The sequence below is a fragment of the Coregonus clupeaformis genome, unplaced genomic scaffold (assembly GCF_020615455.1).
Source record: "Coregonus clupeaformis isolate EN_2021a unplaced genomic scaffold, ASM2061545v1 scaf0212, whole genome shotgun sequence".
Classification (NCBI taxonomy): domain Eukaryota; kingdom Metazoa; phylum Chordata; class Actinopteri; order Salmoniformes; family Salmonidae; genus Coregonus; species Coregonus clupeaformis.
The window spans coordinates 282,794-306,598 of record NW_025533667.1 but is presented as its reverse complement, the minus strand read 5'-3'; the positions used below and the strand labels follow the sequence as shown (position 1 = coordinate 306,598).

The 23,805-nt window shown below is 48.5% G+C and overlaps 1 protein-coding gene across 2 annotated transcripts in view; it reads right to left on the bottom strand.

The window, feature by feature from the left end:
- Positions 1-300: 300 nt before the first annotated feature.
- Positions 301-23,805, bottom strand: part of LOC121559648 (synapsin-2-like) — a 264,426-nt gene continuing 240,921 nt past the window's right edge. For both annotated transcript variants that reach the window (XM_045214190.1, XM_045214191.1), the window contains exons 12-13: positions 4,389-5,682; positions 301-2,947 (exon numbers count right to left, since the gene is read on the bottom strand). In XM_045214190.1, the coding sequence (XP_045070125.1) occupies positions 2,791-2,947; positions 4,389-5,682 (1,451 nt within the window). In that variant the 3' untranslated portion in view covers positions 301-2,790. The remainder of the gene's footprint in view (positions 2,948-4,388; positions 5,683-23,805) is intronic.

Below are 23,805 nucleotides of genomic sequence, written 5' to 3'. Positions count from 1 at the left end.
CCAAGCTGTTTAAAGGCACAGTCAACTTAGTGTATGTAAACTTCTGACCCACTGGAATTATGATACAGTGAATTATAAGTGAAATGATCTGTCTGTAAACAGTTGTTGGAAAAATTGTGTCATGCATAAAGTAGATGTCCCAACCGACTTGCCAAAACTGTAGTTTGTTAACAATAAATTTGTGGAGTGGTTTAAAAAACAACCTTCTTCTCCACCACCTTCTGGACAGATAGGCTGCTGTAGAGCATTTATCCATTCATAACAGAACAAGCTAGTCATTGTAAATGGAGGAGTCAGTAATACAGATACATTAGTGGAATGATTTACCACATTTTTATTTATTGACATCTATGTACAGGTAACGTTACCATGGTAACAAGGGTCACTGGGTCATACTGGTCATGCAAGGCAGTACTGCATATGGACAAATAAAACAGTACAGGAACCTACAGTACATGATGAATGATTCATTATTACAAAATAAACTCCTGGATGACTCACATATAGTAAAAGTACAATACGACATTTACATAGCATTAAACAACACAACATGTTAGATGGCTTTAAGTGGATATAAGCTGATAGGTTGGTAGAACTGCTAGACACCAAGGTCTTTACAGGACAGATTGATCTGAAACGTTGTTGAAACTGACCAGTTCTGGTGTTGGCTTGACGCCTTAAAGGAGTGGTTGGACACCTTAAATGAAGGTCTAACGCCTTAAAGGAGAGGTCTGACTGATTAAAGGAGAGGTCTAACGCCTTAAAGGAGAGGTCTGACTGATTAAAGGAGAGGTCTAACGCCTTAAAGGAGAGGTCTGACTGATTAAAGGAGAGGTCTGACTGATTAAAGGAGAGGTCTGACTGATTAAAGGAGAGGTCTGACTGATTAAAGGAGAGGTCTAACGCCTTAAAGGAGAGGTCTGACTGATTAAAGGAGAGGTCTAACGCCTTAAAGGAGAGGTCTGACTGATTAAAGGAGAGGTCTGACTGATTAAAGGAGAGGTCTGACTGATTAAAGGAGAGGTCTAACGCCTTAAAGGAGAGGTCTGACTGATTAAAGGAGAGGTCTAACGCCTTAAAGGAGAGGTCTGACTGATTAAAGGAGAGGTCTAACGCCTTAAAGGAGAGTCTGACTGATTAAAGGAGAGGTCTAACGCCTTAAAGGAGAGGTCTGACTGATTAAAGGAGAGGTCTGACTGATTAAAGGAGAGGTCTAACGCCTTAAAGGAGAGGTCTGACTGATTTAAAGGAGTGGTCTAACGCCTTAAAGGAGAGGTCTGACTGATTAGAGGTCTGACTGATTAAAGGAGAGGTCTGACTGATTAAAGGAGAGGTCTGACTGATTAAAGGAGAAATCTGACTGATTAAAGGAGAGGTCTAACGCCTTAAAGGAGAGGTCTGACTGATTAAAGGAGCGGTCTAACGCCTTAAAGGAGAGGTCTGACTGATTAAAGGAGAGGTCTAACGCCTTAAAGGAGAGGTCTGACTGATTAATTGAGAGGTCTGATTGATTAAAGGAGAGGTCTGACTTATTAAAGGAGAAGTCTGACTGATTTAAAGGAGTGGTCTAACGCCTTAAAGGAGAGGTCTGACTGATTAGAGGTCTGACTGATTAAAGGAGAGGTCTGACTGATTAAAGGAGAGGTCTGACTGATTAAAGGAGAAATCTGACTGATTAAAGGAGAGGTCTAACGCCTTAAAGGAGAGGTCTGACTGATTAAAGGAGCGGTCTAACGCCTTAAAGGAGAGGTCTGACTGATTAAAGGAGAGGTCTAACGCCTTAAAGGAGAGGTCTGACTGATTAATTGAGAGGTCTGATTGATTAAAGGAGAGGTCTGACTTATTAAAGGAGAGGTCTGACTGATTTAAAGGAGTGGTCTAACGCCTTAAAGGAGAGGTCTGACTGATTAGAGGTCTGACTGATTAAAGGAGAGGTCTGACTGATTAAAGGAGAGGTCTGACTGATTAAAGGAGAAATCTGACTGATTAAAGGAGAGGTCTAACGCCTTAAAGGAGAGGTCTGACTGATTAAAGGAGCGGTCTAACGCCTTAAATGAGAGGTCTGACTGATTAAAGGAGAGGTCTAACGCCTTAAAGGAGAGGTCTGACTGATTAATTGAGAGGTCTGATTGATTAAAGGAGAGGTCTGACTTATTAAAGGAGAGGTCTGACTGATTAAAGGAGAGGTCTGACTGATTAATGGAGAGGTCTGAACCTTAAAGGAGCGGTTTGACTGATTTAAGGAAAGGTATGTATACTTGTATGTATTAGTGACATCGGTCAACAGCCACTACAGAGGTATTATTATTAAACAACTGTTAATGATGAAGAACGTACTGCAGATATCTGTACTACACAGGAAGTACATATTGTGAGACAGGAGTCAGGGGTCACCACTCACAGACACTAATCTGTAATAAAACACACCACATTAAGGCTACAACATCCAGTGGCAATGGGTAACATCAACTCATTACAAACATCCCTTCTGCTCCACAACACCTACTGATGGAGCTGTCATCTTCATGCATCTGAATGTAATATATCTCCTCCTCCTCACACACTGACCGAGGGCCGAGCTTCACACAGGTAGCTAGCTACAGGTAGTTACAGGTAGCTGGTACTTTGACATCATCACACTCAACTGGCCAATCGGGTCCTCAGAGACACAGAGAGGCAGGGGAAGGAGGCGGGACTTGGGAGGTATACAGTTACACACAGTTAATCTCAGACTGGGTTACACTTATGTCAATGAAGTCATCTGCCAATCCCAGAGCATGTGGGAGAGGACTAATCAGAGAAGAGGCTGGCGAAGGACTTGCGGATGTTCCGGATGGTCTCGGCCTTGGCTTCGTCCTCACCACCCGTCGAGGAGCTGGTTGAGCTGGAGCGGAAGAACGACGCATCTCCCAACGCGCTGAAGGCATTGGTCAGGGACTGGGACTTACTGAAACACACAGAGACATAACATTAACCCTAACCTGGTCAGGGACTGGGACTTACTGAAACACACAGAGACATAACATTAACCCTAACAATAACTCCTAACCTTAACCCCTAACCTGGTCAGGGCTGGGATTTACTGAAACACACAGAGACATAACATTAACCCTAGTCTCCCGAGTGGCGCAGTGGTCTAAGGCACTGCATCGCAGTGTTAGCTGTGCCACTAGATCCTGGTTCGAATCCAGGCTCTGTCGTAGCCGGCCGCGACCGGAGACCCATGGAGCGGCGCACAATTAGCCAGTGTCGTCCAGAGTAGGGGAGGGAATGGCCGGCAGGGAGGTAGCTCAGTTGGTACATGCAATGCCAGGGTTGTGGGTTCAATTCCCACGGGGGGCCAGTATGAAAATTAAAATAATGTATGCACTCACTAACTGTAAGTCGCTCTGGATAAGAGCGTCTGCTAAATGACATAAATTTAACAATAACTCCTAACATTAACCCCTAACCTGGTCAGGGCTGGGGTTTACTGAAACACACAGAGACATAACATTAACCCTAACAATAACTCCTAACCTTAACCCCTAACCTGGTCAGGGCTGGGATTTACTGAAACACACAGAGACATAACATTAACCCTAGTCTCCCGAGTGGCGCAGTGGTCTAAGGCACTGCATCGCAGTGTTAGCTGTGCCACTAGATCCTGGTTCGAATCCAGGCTCTGTCGTAGCCGGCCGCGACCGGAGACCCATGGAGCGGCGCACAATTAGCCAGTGTCGTCCAGAGTAGGGGAGGGAATGGCCGGCAGGGAGGTAGCTCAGTTGGTACATGCAATGCCAGGGTTGTGGGTTCAATTCCCACGGGGGGCCAGTATGAAAATTAAAATAATGTATGCACTCACTAACTGTAAGTCGCTCTGGATAAGAGCGTCTGCTAAATGACGTAAATTTAACAATAACTCCTAACATTAACCCCTAACCTGGTCAGGGCTGGGGTTTACTGAAACACACAGAGACATAACATTAACCCTAACAATAACTCATAACCTTAACCCCTAACCTGGTCAGGGACTGGGACTTACAGAGACATAACATTAACCCTAACAATAACCCCTAACCTGGTCAGGGCTGGGATTTACTGAAACACACAGAGACATAACATTAACCCTAACAATAACTCCTAACCTTAACCCCTAACCTGGTCAGGGCTGGGATTTACTACAGAGACATCACATTAAACCTGACCTTAAACCCTAACCCTAAGGCTAACCTGGTCAGGGACTGGGATTTACTAGAACAAATACACAGTACATCAGGGTAATGGCTCTGACAACATCCATGCATCGTAGTCTACTATAGATAACTTATTTGGAAATCAATCAAAGTGATACAACGACCCATTGTCAGAATGTCACCATTTTTGGTTAATTTAGCTAAAGCTCTTACTTCAGCAGTGGATGGCCCTTGGGTGCTGTCCGTTCTTCAACTGGAGGCTGGGCTTCAGCTGATTCAGGGGCTGGGGCTGAGGCTGAGACTGTGGCTGGGACTGGGACTGGGGATGAGGCTGGGACTGGGACTGGGGATGAGGCTGGGGATGAGGCTGAGTCTGGGTCTGAGACTGAGACTGGGGCTGGGGTAGGCTCTGGAGCAGGCTCAGGGGCCGGGGCAGTGCCAGTGGCGGAAATGGGCATCAGGATAGGGGTGGGGTCTGGGTGGAAGTCTGGGGAAAGGACCATTGGTGGCTGAGCTTTAGCTGGGGACTGGGGCAAGAAAGGGGACTGCACCCTCCCAGGGGACCTCTTTGGGGACAGGGACAGGCCTGGCGCTCTGGATGGGGAAACAGCATCAGGATTGGGCTTCGGTGGAAGGGGGGTCTGGGGTTTGGGCTGGATCTGGGGCTTGGAGTTGCGGCGTACAGGAGGTATAGGCTTGGGCGGCAGGGGCTTGGGAGGCAGAGGGGGAAGCTCTGCTGGCTTCCCTGGGGCAGGGGCTGCTGATGGAGACACCAGGGGCTTGGGAGGCAGAGGAGGCAGCTCTGCTGGCTTCCCTGGGGCAGGGGCTGCTGATGGAGACGCCAGGGGCTGGGGCTTGGGCTGCTGTGTAGTGGGGGCAAGGGTTGGGGGTGAGGCAGGGGGTGGAACTGGGGGTGAGACAGGAGCAGGGGTTGGGGATAGGGCTGGGAGTAAGGCAGGTGCTAGGGCGGAGGTTGGAGCTGAGACAGGGGCAGCAGCTGGAGTTGGGGCTGGAGCTGGGGGTGAGACAGGGGCAGGGACTGTGACAGTGGCCAGGGTTGGGGATAGGACTGGGGCTGGGGCTGGGGCTGGAGCTGGGGCTGGGGGTGAGACAGGGGCAGAGACTGAGACAGTGACTAGGGTTGTGGATAGGACTGGGGCTGAGACATGGGCTGGGGCAAGGACTGGAGCTGGGGCTGGAGTAGGCTTTTGCACCAGGGCAGGGGTAGGCTTTGATCCTTGAGCAGAGGTCATCCTTACCACTGCAGGAGGGGGTGGCTTTGGTGGAGGGGCAGAGGATTGCTTTTGCACTGGGGCAGGGGCTGGCCTAGAGACTGGAGCAGAGTATGGTTTTGCCACTGGAGTGGAGGCTTGCTTTTGAATGGGGATGGTGGCCGCTCTTGAAACCGAAGGGGGGGTGGGCATTGGTTGAGGGGACACCTTGGGGGCTAACTCTGCTGGAGGCTCCACCCTCTGTGGTTGAGTCAGCTGGGCCTGCACTGCACCCCCTAGAGGTAGGACACAGAACAGCATCATATTATAATACATACTGGACAATACAATACAAAATAAAGAAAAACCCTGTCAAAACCGAAAAAGCTTTTTAAATCCTACACCTGTTGTTTAATATCTTTCTAAATCAAGTGTATAGAGACAGCCAGGCAGACAGACAGACAGACAGACAGACAGGCAGACAGGCAGGGAGACAGGCAGGCAGACAGGCAGGGAGACAGGCAGGCAGGCAGACAGGCAGACAGGCAGACAAACAGGCAGACAGGCAGACAGACAGACAGACAGACAGACAGACAGACAGGCAGACAGGCAGACAGGCAGGCAGGCAGGCAGGCAGGCAGACAGACAGACATCACCAGTCTCAGCAAGGTCTAGAGTCAATGTGATGGAGGGTTAGACGGTTAGAGGCCGCAGGTTATCATGTGTCCAGCAGGGGGAGACTGCAGGTTAACATGTGTCCAGCAGGGGGAGACTGCAGGTTATCATGTGTCCAGCAGGGGGAGACTGCAGGTTATCATGTGTCCAGCAGGGGGAGACTGCAGGTTATCATGTGTCCAGCAGGGGGAGACTGCAGGTTATCATGTGTCCAGCAGGGGGAGACTGCAGGTTATCATGTGTCCAGCAGGGGGAGACTGCAGGTTATCGTGTGGCCAGCAGGGGGAGACTGCAGGTTATCGTGTGTCCAGCAGGGGGAGCCAGCAAATTGTGATGTAGCCAGCAGGGGGAGCGTGCAGGTTGTGGTGTGACCAGCAGGGGGTTCAACATAACAGGAGGATTGACCAGATCAACATGGTGGAAACTGATTGGGATTTTTCAGTAGACTATAGTTAAATCTCTTCAGACTCAGTAGACAATAAAATAAACATAGTTAATCTCAACATGACAAACACGGAGCCAGGGTTAAACATGGGTACATCTCTGTTGCTAGACAATAACTTAATTGGTTCCTCTCCCTGGTGTAGTCACTGCCCTGTCTGGTATTTGGGGGAAATAGGACTGTTTATTCTCTCTTCATCTGACCTGTCTTCGGGTCAAATTCCTCGCTCCTCCCTAATCCACGGCTGTCCTGCCTTATCAGTGACTGAAACCAGACTGTTGCCCGTTGCCTCTCTCCTTAGGCATAGTCCTGGAACGGAGCCAGGGTTGAACAGAGTTCAGACTAAACATGGTTGATCACAGCATGAGGGGCGTTTACACTGGGTGGTACAGAGGGAGGAGGCTGGTATATGTTTAAGAAATTGATTATGGACCTGCCATGTTTTAAGCCATGTTTAAGTATCGATTGATAGGTTTGGGAATCAATTAGGGGGTTAGAACGGAGCCAGGAAAGGGCTATGTTATTTTTACATGACAGGGCTGTTATTTTTGCATGACAGGGCTTGGTCCCACCACTATTGTTTCCAGACACGGAACTAGAAGGGAGGGAAGTCAGATACCGCCATTAAGGAAGTGGGCGGAGCGGTCGAGAGGTGAAAACTGGAGACAGTGGTGGAAGAACCAAAGAGGGAGGGATTAAGCTAAAATGTATGTAAAATGACAATATAAACTGAGAGCTGAAAGGTGGAAAGTTAGATGCTCTGCAGACCACCTCGGCTATATTATCTGTAATAAAGTCTATCTTAATTCTACAAAAATACAATTTTCTACAACATAATATGCTCAACATAACAGGAGGTTTGACCAGATCATCATGGTGGAAACATGCTCAACATAACAGGAGGTTTGACCAGATCATCATGGTGGAAACATGCTCAACATAACAGGAGGTTTGACCAGATCATCATGGTGGAAACATGCTCAACATAACAGGAGGTTTGACCAGATCAACATGGTGGAAACATGTTCAACATAACAGGAGGTTTGACCAGATCAACATGGCGTAAACACACTCAACCAGATCAACATGGTGTTCATTTAGCCTGCCCTATGGGATTAATAGTCTTACGTTCATCAATGTATGTCATAAACATCCCAATGGTTGCTTGTGACTCAAATAAGACATAAAGACTGTGACGTCACGAGAGGCTACACAGCTTTCAGCGGGATTGCTCAAGTAGTGCAAGGAGACAAGGTTCAAACAAAACAAGGATTTTATTATAGGTCTTGGGAAATTAACGAAAATATAACCAAATTCTGTTCTCTTGGGCTCTTTAAGGGTTAACAGTTCAGGGATGTCTCTTCCACATCCAAAATCATAATTCTCACTCGCTCAGATAACTTTTCCCCAGCCTTACTGTAGTCCACGTTGCAGCTAGTGGCCAACCCAGCAAAAAGTCCTTCCAAATGTCTCTCCTGTATTTCCACAGGTGCATATATCCAAAGGTGAGTATTTCCCAAAGGTAAGTATCTCCAAATCCTTATATTCCTCATGGAAGTGGACGTGCAGCACTCTTGTCCTCCAGAGAGCCCAGGTTGGAGACTGTGTCTCTTCACCCCCCCACACACTCCCTCAGTGTGTCTCTTCCCTTCCCCAAACCTTCAGCTCATCAGCTCCTCATTTGTTTCAGCTGCGTGGGAAGATTGGCCATAGAGGGGTGGAGTTCCCGACCATACCAGCAGATGGAGCCATAGCTGTCTGGGTTTGCAGCCACCTCAGGGGGATGTAACGTCCCTCCAGGACACAGCCTCTCGTGACATCACACATCCCCCTCTCGGGACCGACGCCCTCGTCGGGTAAAGGCAGCGAAGAAGGCATCACGCCGGGAGAGGGCGTCCTGATTGCCGTGGTGCTTGCCAGCCTGCTCTCTCTTCAACTCCTCCACCTCTAGGACCAGGGACTCAGCCTCCTGTTGTCTCTCCTTGAGTTTCTTACTGAAACGCATCAGCCTTGGTTTTAGCAGAGTTTAGCTTCTGTTGAGCAGCTTTCAGTTCCTTCTCTCTCTCTGCCTCCGCATTCTTCATCTTGTTCTCCAACACCTTGTACTTCTCCTCTGCCTTCTTCTGGACCTCCTTACTACTGCGCAGGGTCTCCTCACACTCCTCGATGGTCCTGCGCAGCCTCCAGCTCCCCTGTTGCTTATGGAAGGAGCTCTGTTGGAGTTTAGCCTGGAGGATATCTAACTCTTCTGTCTTCATGTCTAACTGTTGCTTTAACAAACGATACCTCTCAGCGGTCCCCTTCAGACCAGACAGTTCTTTGTCCAGATTCTGTAGCTCCGTCTCTGTGTCGGTCTGGGCACCTGCCATCCCTATCAGAGCCCGGGCGGGAGTGAGTAATCGGAGGATTGCACCGGAGCCTTCCCAGGATGAGTCTTGCCTCTCCGTTTCCGAGGTACTCGGGTTATCCTCTCCTGAGACTCTCTCCAGAGTGGGTAAAGGCTGGGCAGTCTCGCCCAATTAGGGACAGGGACGGGGAGGGAATCAACCACCCCCGCCGTCGTGTGTATGGTTCCCCCGTGTGCTGGTCATTGTAAGTTCAGTAATGGGGTATTCTCTGGTGTCCCCATGGACACAGGAAACTGGGAGGACTTTCCCCGGGGTCAGACACGTTGGGCCCACCAAATCCTTACGCACCAGGGTGGCCCGGCTACCAGAATCCAGTAAGGCCTCCACATCATGGTGATTCACAGTTACCGGGCAGGTGGGGGGTCGATCTGGGCCGCCATCTACGACTCCCAAGAGCGAGGCAAAACGGTGTGTCTGGTGCTGAGCTGGAGGACTCCGCAGTGGGCATAGGTTCCTCGGCTGGTTTCCCACACTGCCAGGAGATATGTCCCATCTCCCCACACCGGTAACACTGTCGAAGTTTCCCCCTCCTGGTGTACTCTTCTTGGACCCGCCTGGTTTCTGGCTCCCCCTGGAGCCGGGATAAGTCCTGACGTGGCTGGGTTCGAGACCTTGGGGTCCTTTGGACGGGTTCTTCCCCTTTGTGGTGGGGCCGCACTCCTGGGGTCTTTTTCGGAAGCATTCAGCATCTCCGCTGTGGCCTGGTACTTTTCCACAGCTTCCACGGTCAGATCAGCCGTGGTCAAGGCCTGTTGACTGATGAACCGTTTTTGCCTCATAAGGCAGGGCGCGTAGGTAACGATCCACCACAACGGCCTCCACCACCGCCGCTGCTGTATTCCTCTTGCGGATCCAGCCATTTCCTTGCGATTCGGACAAGTTCATGCATCTGCGCCCGAGGAGGTTGGTCTGGTTGGAAGGTCCAGCCGTGAAAGCGCTTGGGCCATACCAAACTTTGTGAGTCCATTGCTGAGGATCTCAGACTTCAGGGCATCATAGTCAGTAACCTGGTCAGGGCCCAGGTCCCGGACAGCATTCAGCGATTCCCCGGTTAGAAAGGGGGCTAACAGACCAACCCACTGTTGCTTGGGCCAGGCTTCCCTAGTGGCCGTGGCCTCAAATGCATGCAGGTATGCCTCAATGTCATCGGTAGCTCCCATCTTAGATATAAAGTCACTTGCCTTTATTGGGCGGGTATTTTGGACCACCCTCTGTCTCTGCAACTGCAATTCCTCTGCCTTCAGAAGGTTGGCTTTCTTTTGCTCCTCCAAGAGAGCCACGTTTGCTTGCATCAGGGCGTGCTGGCCAGCAACAAGGGCTTTCAATATGTCCTCCATTTCAGTCGGGCGGGAGCCCACGGCCAACTTGGAAAACTGGGTGATCAAACCTTCGGTATCCTCCTCTGACATGCACTATTAACGCTGAGCGTACCCGTAGTTCTCCACCATCTGTGACGTCACGAGAGGCTACACAGCTTTCAGCGGGATTGCTCAAGTAGTGCAAGGAGACAAGGTTAAAACAAAACAAGGATTTTATTATAGGTCTTGGGAAATTAACGAAAATATAACCAAATTCTGTTCTCTTGGGCTCTTTAAGGGTTAACAGTTCAGGGATGTCTCTTCCACATCCAAAATCATAATTCTCACTCGCTCAGATAACTTTTCCCCAGCCTTACTGTAGTCCACGTTGCAGCTAGTGGCCAACCCAGCAAAAAGTCCCTTCCAAATGTCTCCTGTATTTCCACAGGTGCATATATCCAAAGGTGAGTATTTCCCAAAGGTAAGTATCTCCAAATCCTTATATTCCTCATGGAAGTGGACGTGCAGCACTCTTGTCCTCCAGAGAGCCCAGGTTGGAGACTGTGTCTCTTCACCCCCCCACACACTCCCTCAGTGTGTCTCTTCCCTTCCCCAAACCTTCAGCTCATCAGCTCCTCATTTGTTTCAGCTGCGTGGGAAGATTGGCCATAGAGGGGTGGAGTTCCCGACCATACCAGCAGATGGAGCCATAGCTGTCTGGGTTTGCAGCCACCTCAGGGGGATGTAACGTCCCTCCAGGACACAGCCTCTCGTGACATCACAAGACATAATAAAAACATCATTTACACCAACATGTGCATGAAAATACATAATGTGGTTTTATTCCGAGAGATGTGGGATGAATGTGTTGAATATCGTAGATGTAGCATTCTAGTTCTATATGTTGTATTCTACGTAGTTCTGTATGTAGTAGATCTTTATACTTTCTATATGTAGTATTCTCATACAGAAAGTATTGCAGCTCCAGGGTACTGAAGTGGATGCGAGCTCCAACTGGAAGCCAGTGGAGTGTGCGAGGAGCAGGGTGACATGGGAGAACTTGGGGAGGTTGAATGCTGTAATATTCAAACTTATGTCTGTAATGTATAAAGAAGAGAATTAGGAAAAGACCTCAAACTATAATTAATCTGACAATATGACTCATCAACTGAGACGAAGAAGCAGAGTATAAAAGATGGTCTATATTACTGTACTATGTATTACTGTACTATGTATTACTATATGTATTAATTGATGTTTTACTGTACTATGTATTACTGTACTGTTTATTACAGCATGTAATTCTGTACAATTTATTACTGTACTTAGATAGAAGCTGTTTTTCAGTCTCTCGGTCCCAGCTTTGATGCACCTGTACTGACTCGCCTTCTGGATGATAGTGGGGTGAACAGGCAGTGGCTCGGGTGGTTGATGTCCTTGATGATCTTTTTGGCCTTCCTGTGACATTGGGTGCTGTATGTGTCTTGGAGGGCGGGTAGTTTGCCCCCGATAATGAGTTTGGCAGACCGCACCACCCTCTGGAGAGCCCTGCGGTTGCGGGCGGTGCAGTTGCCGTACCAGGTAGTGATACAGCCCGACAGGATGCTCTCAATTGTGCATCTGTAAAAGTTTGTGAGGGTTTTAGGTGCCAAGACAAATTTCTTCAGCCTCCTGAGGTTGAAGAGGCTCTGCTGCGCCTTCTTCACCACACTGTGTGCGTGGGTGGACCATTTCAGTTTGTCGGTGATGTGTACGCCAAGGAACTTGAAGCTTTTCACCTTCTCCACTGCGGTCCCGTCGATGTGGATAGGGGGGTGCACCCTCTGCTGTTTCCTGAAGTCCACGATCATCTCCTTTGTTTTGTTGACGTTGAGTGAGAGGTTATTTTCCAGGCACCACACTCCCAGAGCCCTCACCACCTCCCTGTAGGCGGTCTCGTCATTGTTGGTAATCAAGCCTACTACTGTTATGTCGTCTGCAAACTTGATGATTGAGTTGGAGGTGTGCTTGGCCACGCAATCATTGGTGAACAGGGAGTACAGGAGGGGGCTGAGCACGCACCCTTGTGGGGCCCCAGTGTTGAGGATCAGCGAAGTGGAGATGTTGTTTCCTACCTTAACCACCTGGGGGCGGCCCGTCAGGAAGTCCAGGACCCAGATGCACAGGGCGGGGTTCAGACCCAGGGCCTCGAGCTTAATGATGAGCTTGGAGGGTACTATGGTGTTGAATGCTGAGATATAGTCAATGAACAGCATTCTTACATAGGTATTCCTCTTGTCCAGATGTGATAGGGCAGTGTGCAGTGTGATGGCGATTGCATTGTCTGTGGATCTATTGGGGCGGTAAGCAAATTGAAGTGGGTCTAGGGTGACGGGTAAGGTAGAGGTGATATGATCCTTGACTTGTCTCTCAAAGCACTTCATGATGAAAGAGGTGAGTGCTACAGGGCGATAGTCATTTAGTTCAGTTACCTTTGCTTTCTTGGGTACAGGAACAATGGTGGCCATCTTGAAGCATGTGGGAACAGGGAGAGATTGAATATGTCCATAAACACACAAGCCAGCTGGTCTGCGCATGCTCTGAGGACGCGGCTAGGGATGCCGTCTGGGCCGGCAGCCTTGCGGGGGTTAATATGCTTAAATGTCTTAATCACGTCGGCCACGGAGAAGGAGAGGCCACAGTCCTGGTAGTGGGCCTCGCTAGTGGCACTGTGTTATCCTCAAAGCGGGCCGAATAAGGTGTTTAGCTTGTCTGGAAGCGAGACGTCGGTGTCGGCGACGTGGCTGGTTTTCCTTTTGTAGTCCGTGATTGTCTGTAGACCCTGCCACATACGTCTCGTGTCTGAGCCGTTGAACTGCGACTCCACTTTGTCTCTATACTGATGTTTTGCCAGTTTAATTGCCTTGCGGAGTGAGTAGCTACACTGTTTGTATTCTGCCATATTCCCAGTCACCTTGCCATGGTTGAATGCGGTGGTTTGCACTTTCAGATTTGCGCGAATGCTGCCGTCTATCCACGGTTTCTGGTTAGGGTAGGTTTTAATAGTAACAGCGGGCACAACATCACCTATACACTTCCTGATAAACTCAGTCACCGTTTCAGTATATTCGTCTAAATTATTTTCGGAAGCTACCTGGAACATATCCCAGTCCGCATGATCAAAACAATCTTGAAGCGTGGATTCCGATTGGTCAGACCAGCGTTGAATAGTCCTTAGAAAGTGAGGAGCAAAATGGAGTCGTGGTCAGATTTGCCGAAAGGAGGGCGGGGGAGGGCCTTATAACCATCCCGGAAGTTCGAATAGCAATGGTCGAGGATTTTGGCAGCGCGAGTACAACAGTCGATATGTTGATAGAACTTCGGCAGCCTAGTCCTCAAATTTGCTTTGTTAAAATCCCTGGCTACAATAAATGCAGCCTCAGGATATGTGGTTTCCAGTTTGTATAAAGTCCAGTGAAGTTCTTTGAGGGCCGTTGTGATATCGGCTTGAGGGGGGATATACACAGCCGTGACTATAACCGAATAAATTATCTTGGGAGATAATATGGTCGGCATTTGATTGTGAGATATTCTAGGTCGGGTGAACAAAAGGACTTGAGTTCTTGTATGTTACTACAATTACACCATGAGTTGTTAATCATGAAACACACACCTCCGCCCTTCTGCTTCCCGGAGAGATATTTATTCCTGTCTGCGCGATGAACTGAGAACCCCTCTGGCTGGACCGATTTCGACAGAATATCCCAAGAGAGCCATGTTTCTGTGAAACAAAGTATGTTACAGGCCTTGATGTCTCTCTGGAAAGAAATCCTTGCCCGGAGTTCGTCGATCTTGTTAACCAAAGACTGAACATTAGCGAGTAGTATACTTGGAAGCGGTGGGTGGTGTGCGCGCCTCCTAAGTCGAACCAGCAGGCCGCTCCGAGTGCCTCTCCTCCGTCTGCGATGTTTTGGGTCAGCCGTTGGAATCAGTTCAGTTGCCATGGGGAGAGCAAACAAAGGATCGGCTACGAGTTACCGCCGCTCAATATATCCAATAGTTTTCCCCAGCTGTATGTAATGATACAAAACACTTTCTGAGCTAATAATATAAAAAATAATACATAAAAAAACAAAATACTGCAAAGTTTCCTAAGAGCTAGTCGCGAGGCCGCCATCTTCGTCGGCACCAGGTTGGTATTACTTTATGTATTACTTTATGTATTACTGTACTATGTATTCCTGTAATATGTATTACTGTACTATGTATTACTGTATGTATTATTGTACTATGTATTGCTGTATGTATTACAGTACTATGCTTTACTGTATGTATTACTGTACTATGTATTACTGTGTATTACTGCATGTACTTCTGTACAAAGTATTACTGTACGTATTACTGTACTATGTATTACTGTACTTTGTATTACTGTATTTATTACTGTACTTTGTATTACTGTATGTATTACTGTACTATGTATTACTTTTGTATTACTGTACTATGTATTACTGTACGTATTACTGTACTATGCATTACTGTACGTATTACTGTATGTATTACTGTACTATGTATTATTGTACTATGTATTACTTTATGTTTTACTGTACTATGTTAAACGGTACTATGTATTACCGTATGCATTACTGTGTATATATATTACTGTACTATGTATAATTGTATGTATTACTGTATGTATTACTGTACTATGTATTACTCCATGTATTACTGTACTATGTATTCCTGTACTATGTATTACTATATGTATTACTGTTCAATTTATTACTATATGTATTACACTTTGTTTCACTGTACTATGTATTATGGTATGTATTGCTGTGCTATGCATTACTGTATATATTACTCTACTATGTAATAATTACTCTACTATGTATTACTGTATGTATTATTGTATTTATTACTGTACTTTGTATTATTGTACTTTGTATTACTGTATTTATTACTGTACTTTGTATTACTGTACTATGTATTACTGTACTATGTATTACTGTGCTGTTTATTACAGCATGTATTTCTGTACAATGTATTACTGTACTATGTATTACTGCACTATGTATTATTGTACTATGTATTACTAAATCTATTATTGTACTATGTGTTACTGTATGCATTACTGTATGTATTACTGTATGCATTACTGTATGCATTACTGTATGTATTACTTTATGTAGTACTGTATGTATAACTGTACTATGTTTTACTGTATGTATAACAGTACTATGATAAACTGTACTATGTATTACCGTATGCATTACTGTATATATATTACTGTACTATGTATAATTTTATGTATTACTGTATGTATTACACTTTGTTTAACTGTACTATGTATTATGGTATGTATTACTGTGCTATATATTACTGTATATATTACTGTACTATGTATTACTGTACTATGTTTTATTGTATGTATTACTGTACTATGTATTATCGCATGTATTACTGTGTTCTGTGTTATTGTATGTAATACTGTACTATTTATTACTGTATGCATTAATATACTATGTATTACTGTAATATGTATTCCTGTACTAAGTATTACTTTATGTATTATTGCACTATGTATTACTCTATGTATTACAGTACTATGCGTTACTGTATGTATTACTGTACTATGTATTACTGCACTTTGTATTTATGTGTATTACTGTACTATGTATTACTGTATGTATTACTGTTGTATGTATTACTGTACTTTGTATTACTCTGTGTTTTACTGTACAATGTATTACTACATGTATTACAGTACTATGCGTTACTGTATGTATTACTGTACTATGTATTACTGCACTTTGTATTGCTATGTGTATTACTATATGTATTACAGTACTCTGCGTTACTGTATGTATTACTGTACTATGTATTACAGTGTATTACTGCATGTACTTCTGTACAAAGTATTACTGTATGTATTACTGTACTATGTATTACTGCACTTTGTATTACTATGTGTATTACTGTGTATTACTTTATGCATTACTGTACTATGTATTACTGTATGTATTACTGTACTATGTATTACTATATGTATTACAGTACTATGTAATAATGTACTATGTATTACTTTATGTATTACTGATATATGTATTACTCTATGTATTACTTTATGTATTACTGTATGTATTACTGTACTATGTATTACTATATGTATTACAGTACTATGTAATAATGTACTATGTATTACTTTATGTATTACTGATATATGTATTACTCTATGTATTACTTTATGTATTACTGATATATGTATTACTCTATGTATTACTTTATGTATTATTGTATGTATTACTGTACTATGTATTACTGTATGTATTACTGTACTATGTAATAATGTACTATGTATTACTTTATGTATTACTGATATATGTATTACTCTATGTATTACTTTATGTATTATTGTATGTATTACTGTACTATGTATTATCTGCACTATGTATTATTGGTTTCTGCTCAGGTTTTGGATGTGTCACTGCAACCTTAAAGGTCCTAAATGATGTCACCATTGCCCTTGATTCTGAGCAATGTTGTGCTGCTATTTTTATTGACTTTGCCAAAGCTTTTGATACGGTAGACCGTTCCATCCTTGTGGGCCGGCTAAGGAGTATTGGTGTCTCTGAGGGGTCTTTGGCCTGGTTTGCTAACTACCTCTCTCAAAGAGTGCAGTGTATAAAGTCAGAACATCTGCTGTCTCAGCCATTGCCTGTCACCAAGGGAGTACCCCAAGGCTCCATCCTAGGCCCCACGCTCTTCTCAGGCAGTAGGAAGCTCTCTCATCCATTTATATGCAGTCTTATACTCAGCTGGCCCCTCCCTGGATTTTGTGTTAATCAAATCAAATCAAATTTTATTTGCCACATGTGCTGAATACAACAGGTGTAGATATTACAGTGAAATGCTTACTTACAAGCCCATAACCAAGAATACAGTTTAAGAAAAAATGCAACTAGTCTGGGTAGCCATGATTAGCTGTTCAGGAGTCTTATGGCTTGGGGGTAGAAGCTGTTAAGAAGCCTTTTGGACCTAGATGTCAAGAACAGAAGAGGACCCAAGAGCGCAAGTTCAAATTCAGAGTTCTTTATTCAAGGTTACAGGCGGGAAGAGGAGTCCCAGGGGTGTCAGGGGGTCTTTCAGGGTCCTCCTGTGGGTACCTGTGCTCCGGGGGTCACCAAATGTCCGAGGGTGTCCAGTCCAAGTGCTTAGTGTGTGTGTTCCCCAGTGATGGAGCGCGATCGGGCTGAGGGTGGTGAAACGTCTCGGGCACGCTCATCTGGTGGTCGGAGACCTGGGGGAACACACACACACAACAGCAATATGAATGGCAGGCAGAAGTACAGATCAGGGCTGGGCAAATATCGTGGTGAGAGACAGAAGGCAGAAACGCAGTTACCGGAGGGGCTGGAAGATCGGAGAGTAGTCGAGGTCCAGAAGACAGGTTGGGATAGACGGGCAGTAGAACAAGGAGGCAGTCAAGAAAGGATCGGTATCACAAACAGAGTCAGAGCGAGACAGGCAGGTTACTGGTCCGGTTTGAAGACGATCTGACAGGGCTTGGCTGAAAAACAGGGCTTGATATACTGGGAGAGGTAGTGGGGAAATGCAGTTCAGCTGGCAGAGTAATTAGAACAGAGTGAGGCAAGGTGAGGATGGTGAGTGGGAAATGCAGTGCAGCTGGCCAGGTAACAAGAGCAGAGCAGGGCAGGTGGAGCTAGTTAGGCTGAGTAGAGAGAGGGAGGTGAGCAGAGTGGAAGATAATTGAATGCAATTAATGTTGCTACCAGGAGAGAGAGTGCTCATGACAGGACCCCCTCCAAGGGACGGCCCCAGAAGTCCCAAGAACAACATCATGCCGGGAGGGTGGAGGGGAGCAGGCGGCGGGTCAGAACTCCTCCGAGCGGTCCGAGTGAATCTCCTCATCCTCAGAAGGAGCTGGAGGGTCACGGTCGGGAGACAGGACAGGCACTGAGACAGGAGCAGGGGCGGGCCGGACGGAGGAACCCCTCTTGGACGGCCCCTCGGATTGCAGGCTGATCAGGATGTAGTCGGTGGAAGTCAGTGATAAGGGTCCGGTCCACTATCCTCCTGGCCGGGATCCAGGTCCTCTCCCTGGACCATATCCTCCCAATCAACGAGGTACTGAGACCCCTACCCTTCGCCCAGAGCGGAGCAGCGCCCGGACGGTGAAGACAGGACCGCCATCTACGAGGCGCGGAGGAGGTGGCGCCGGAGCTGCAGGGACCAGGGGACTTTCATGGACCGGCTTGACCCTGGAGACGTGGAAGGTGGGGTGGGACCCGCATGGAAGCGGGCAACTGAAGTCGGACCGCCCGTTGGACTGATGACTTTCTGCACAGGAAAAGGACCAATGAAGCGAGGGGGCCAGCTGTGATACAAACCCGCAGCGGCAGATCCCGGCAGACAGCCAGACCTTCTGACCAACCCGGTAAGTAGGTGCTGGGGTCCTCCGTCGGTTGGCACCGACGGCGTAGCTGGTTCCAGACTTCAGGAGCACAGTGCGAGCCTGGGCCCAAGTGCGGGCAGCGGCGGGCATCGTGCAAGAGCAGACGGACAGGTGGCATCCGCCTCCTGGCTGGCAAACAGTGGAGGTTGATACCCGTAGACACACTGAAAGGGGGAGAGCCCGGTGGAGGAACTGGTGAGTGAATTATGGGCATATTCCACCCAGAGCAGGTGTTGAGCCCAGGCCCGGGGATTTTGGGAAGCCACACACCTCAGTGCCTTCTCCAGCTCCTGGTTCATGCGTTCAGTCTGGCCGTTTGACTGCGGGTGGAATCCAGACGATAGGCTGGCGGTGGCCCCAAGGAGATGACAGAACTCCTTCCAAAAGGTTGCTGAGAATTGCGGGCCCCGGTCTGACACTATATCCTGGGGTAGGCCATGGATACGAAACACATGTTCCAGGACCACCTGGGAGGTCTCTTTAGCAGAGGGTAGTTTGGGAAGGGGCACGAAGTGGGTCATCTTACTAAAGCGGTCAACAATGGTAAGGATGACTGTGTGTCCGTCAGAGGCCGGAAGGCCCGTAACAAAGTCCAGTGAAACGTGGGACCAGGGCCTCTTCGGTATGAGTAGGGTTGCAGCAACCCAGCAGGAGGCTGGTTGGGAGTCTGTTTAGGTTACAAGTGGGACAAGCTCGGATGAATTCTCGGACATCCCGTCTCATCCCCGCCACCAGAACCGCTGGCTGGACCAGATGAAGGGTGCAGTGATGCCGGGATGACAGGCCAGACGGGATTCGTGCCCCCACTGAATCACAGGTGACCTGAGATTTGCTGGAACAAACAGACGGTTGGGGGCGCTGGTGCTTGGACCTGGCTGGTCCCGAAGAGCCTCCATGACCTGCTTCTCGATCTCCCAGGTGAGGGCCGCTACGACCAAGTGGCTGGGAAGAATGGGAGCTGTCATGGCGGTGGTCTCGCCCTTCTGAAACATCCGGGAAAGAGCATCAGGTTTGATGTTGCGAGATCCCGGGCGGTAGGAGAGCGTGAAATTGAAGCGCGTAAAGAACAGAGACCACCGCTGTTGACGGGAGTTCAGCCTCCTGGCTGTTTGGATATACTCCAGGTTCTTGTGGTCTGTCCACACTACGAATGGTTCCTTTGACCCCTCTAACCAGTGCCGCCATTCTTCAAGGGCGAGCTTGACAGCCAACAGCTCGCGGTTCCCAATGTCGTAGTTGCATTCGGCAGGGGTTAGCCGACGGGAGTAGAAGGCACAGGGGTGCATCTTGCCATCCTCAGCTGCTCTTTGAGAAAGCACTGCACCCACTCCCACGTCCGAAGCATCTACCTCCACCACAAACTGCCTTGCTGCATCTGGCATCTGGAGGATGGGAGCAGAAGTGAAACATGTCTTGAGGATATTGAAGGCCTTATCAGCAGCTGATGTCCATTGGTACGGTTGTTTGTGCTGGTTAGCGCCGTGAGGGGTGCAACCACTGTGCTATAGTTTCTGATGAATCTCCTATAAAGTTGGCAAAGCCCAGGAACTGTTGCAACTTCTTCCGAGACTCAGGAACTGGCTAGGAAGTGACAGCCGACACCTTCGTGAGATCCATCTGAATGCTGCCCTCGGTCACCACATACCCCAGGAATGAAACGGTCTTGGCATGGAACTCACTTCTCTGCCTTCACGCAAAAGAGAGTTCTCCAGCAGGCGGCGCAGGACCAACCGGACGTGGTGCGTGTGGAATTCTGACAGAGTCTTTGAGAATATTAAAATATCGCCAAGGTACACAAATACAACGATGTAGCATGTCCCTGAGGATATCATTCACTAGGGCTTGAAAAACTGCTGGGGCATTGGTGAGGTCGAAGGGCATGACGAGATATTCATAGTGGCCGGTTGGTGCTGTTGAACGCTAGCTCTTCCATTCGTCTCCCTCCTCATCCGCACTAGATGGTAGGCACTGGAAGGTCCAGCTTAGTGAATACAGTGGCTCCCTGCAGCAGTTCAAGGCAGACGAAAGAGGGCAGTGGGTAGCGATTCTTAACCGTGATGTCGTTCAGACCCGGTAATCTATGCATGGACGAAGAGAACCGCCCTTCTTGCCGACAAAGAAGAATCCCGCCTCCCGCGGGAAGACGACGGCTCTAATTATCCCGGAGGCAAGAGAGTCATTAATGTGAGCCTCCATGGCCTTTCTTCCGGGGCTGACAGTGAATAGCAGCCGACTCTTGGGAGGTGCTGTGCCAGGCGGGAGATCATCGCGTAGTCATAGGGTCTGTGTGGGGTAGAGATGTCGCCTTGGATTTGTTGAACACCTCTTTCAGGCTGTGGTAACAGGCCGGAACATTGATATGTCGGAGGTAGCGCTAGATCCTTCCCGGTGAACGGGCAGGGTGGCCCCCCTTAAACAGGTCTGGTGACAACTCCTTCCCCACTCACGGACTGTTCCTGTCTCCCAGTCGATGTGGGGTTGTGCTGACGGAGCCACAGGTAATCCAGAGCATGAGTGGTTGGCCAGGTGAGTGTAGGAGGTGAAACTGGATGGACTCCTGGTGGTTTCCTGACAGCAGGATTGTCACAAGGGGCGGAGATATGAGTGACAGTGCCAAGATGATGCCCATCCAGGGCCGTGCAGGAATGGGTTGTGTCAGTTGATGATGGTTCACGCCCAGTTGCTGTGCAAGCTCAGGGTCCATGATGTTTGCTTCGGCTCCGGAATCCACAAGGGCGGCCAATGTATGAGTCTTGTCAGAAAGCTGAAGGCGGAGATGAAGCAGGGTCTTTCGGATGGAGGGAGACTGAAGGCTTGTTGAGCTCCACCCGGATCTCCCCTACACCTGGTGAGCTGCGGCTTTTGCCGGACAAGTAGCGACACGGTGATTCTCGCCACCACAGTAGAGGCAAAGGTTGGAGCTTAGACGGCGCCGACGCTCCTCGAGTCGAGAGGCACGGCACTCTCCATGGCTCAGGCTGATTGAGTTGGCTATGGGACTTGACAGGCAGGGGCTGGACAGAAGCGGGTATCGACCCGAGTACGGATGGCAGGTTGACTGAGACGGCCCTTCTCCTCCTCCGGGTCTGTACACGCGTCAATCGACCCGCAAGGTCAATGGCGGCATCAAGCGTTGAGGGCGGGTCATGGGAAACAAGCTCGTCCTTGATATAGTCCGCCAGGCTATGGAGGAAGGCTTGCACCAGTGCCTCTGGGTTAAACGAGCTTTGACTGGCCAGGGTACGAAAGTCAATGGAGAAGTCTGCCACTGTCCGATTGCCCTGACGGATGGTGAGCAGAGCTTGTGACGCGGTGTTGGCGAGCCTAGTCAAAGACCCTTAACACTCTCTCTCAAAGGTACTGAAGGAGGCACAGGCTGGGGTTTGCCGGTCGAACCGCCGTTCCCCACAACGAGCTCGACCCGGTGAGATGTGTGATGACATACCCCACCTTGGCTCCCTCTGTTGAGAAAGTCCTGGGCAGTAGTGCAACCTGGATTCGGCAGCTGCTCAAGAATGGTCTCTGCTTCTGGTTGCCATCAAACGTTCCGGGTTCCCAATCCGGTTCAGGAGCGTGGGGATCTGGTGGCAGCACTGCCGGGCCTGCAGCATTGGGACCTCCAGCGGAGGGATGAAGGAGTATCGTGGTACAGGAACAAAGGACCAGGGGGGTGCAGGTGGAGTAGCCGGGCTTGAGTGTGCAGGGCTTGGGCTAGCTGTTGTTGCTGCAGTTGGAACTGTTGTTGCTGCTGGTTGAATAGCTGGAGAAGGGGAAGCGCTGTCGCCAGCCATCCGATTTATGTCTCCCTCAGAGCGCCCAGTCGCTTGGGCAGTCCTCTCTGGCTCTTCCTCCATCGTGGTCAGGGAGTGCGCTGGGTCCATGATGGTCAGATCGTTCTGTCAAGAACAGAAGAGGACCCAAGAGCGCAAGTTCAAATTCAGAGTTCTTTATTCAAGGTTACAGGCGGGAAGAGGAGTCCCAGGGGTGTCAGGGGTCTTTCAGGGTCCTCCTGTGGGTACCTGTGCTCCGGGGTCACCAAATGTCCGGGGGTGTCCAGTCCAGTGCTTAGTGTGTGTGTTCCCCAGTGATGGAGCGGCGTATCGGGCTGAGGGTGGTGAAACGTCTGGGCACGCTCATCTGGTGGTCGGAGACCTGGGGAACACACACACAACAGCAATATGAATGGCAGGCAGAAGTACAGATCAGGGCTGGGCAAATATCGTAGTGAGAGACAGAAGGCAGAAACGAAGTTACCGGAGGGGCTGAAGATCGGAGAGTAGTCGAGTCAGAAGACAGGTTGGGATAGACGGGGCAGTAGAACAAGGAGGCAGTCAAGAAAGGATCGGTATCACAAACAGGAGTCAGAGCGCAGACAGGCAGGTTACTGGTCCGGGTTTGAAGACGATCTGACAGGGCTTGGCTGAAAAACAGGGCTTGATATACTGGGAGAGGTAGTGGGGAAATGCGTTCAGCTGGCAGAGTAATTAGAACAGAGTGAGGCAAGGTGAGGATGGTGAGTGGGAAATGCAGTGCAGCTGGCCAGGTAACAAGAGCAGAGCAGGGCAGGTGGAGCTGATTAGGCTGAGTAGAGAGAGAGGGAGGTGAGCAGAGGGAAGATAATTTCGAATGCAATTAATGTTGCTACCAGGAGAGAGAGTGCTCATGACACTAGACTTGGCACTCTACCGCTTTGTCGCTCTACAACAAAGCTTTAGTGTCCAACAAGCTTGCTTAACCTGTTCGAACACCTCCAAAACAAAGGTCATGTGGTTTGGTAAGAAGAATGCCCCTCTCCCCACCGGTGTGATTACTACCTCTGATGGTTTAGAGCTTGAGGTAGTCACCTCATACAAGTCCTTGGGAGTACGGCTAGACGGTCCACTGTCCTTCTCTCAGCACATATCAAAGCTGCAGGCTAAGGTTAAATCTAGACTTGGTTTCCTCTATCGTAATCACTCCTCTTTCACCCCAGCTGCCAAACTAACCCTGGTTCAGATGACCATCCTACCCATGCTAGATTACGGAGGCGTAATTTATAGATTGGCAGGTAAGGGTGCTCTTGAGCGGCTAGGTGTTCTTTACCATTTGGTCATCAGATTTGCCACCAATGCTCCTTATAGGACACATAATAATATAATATT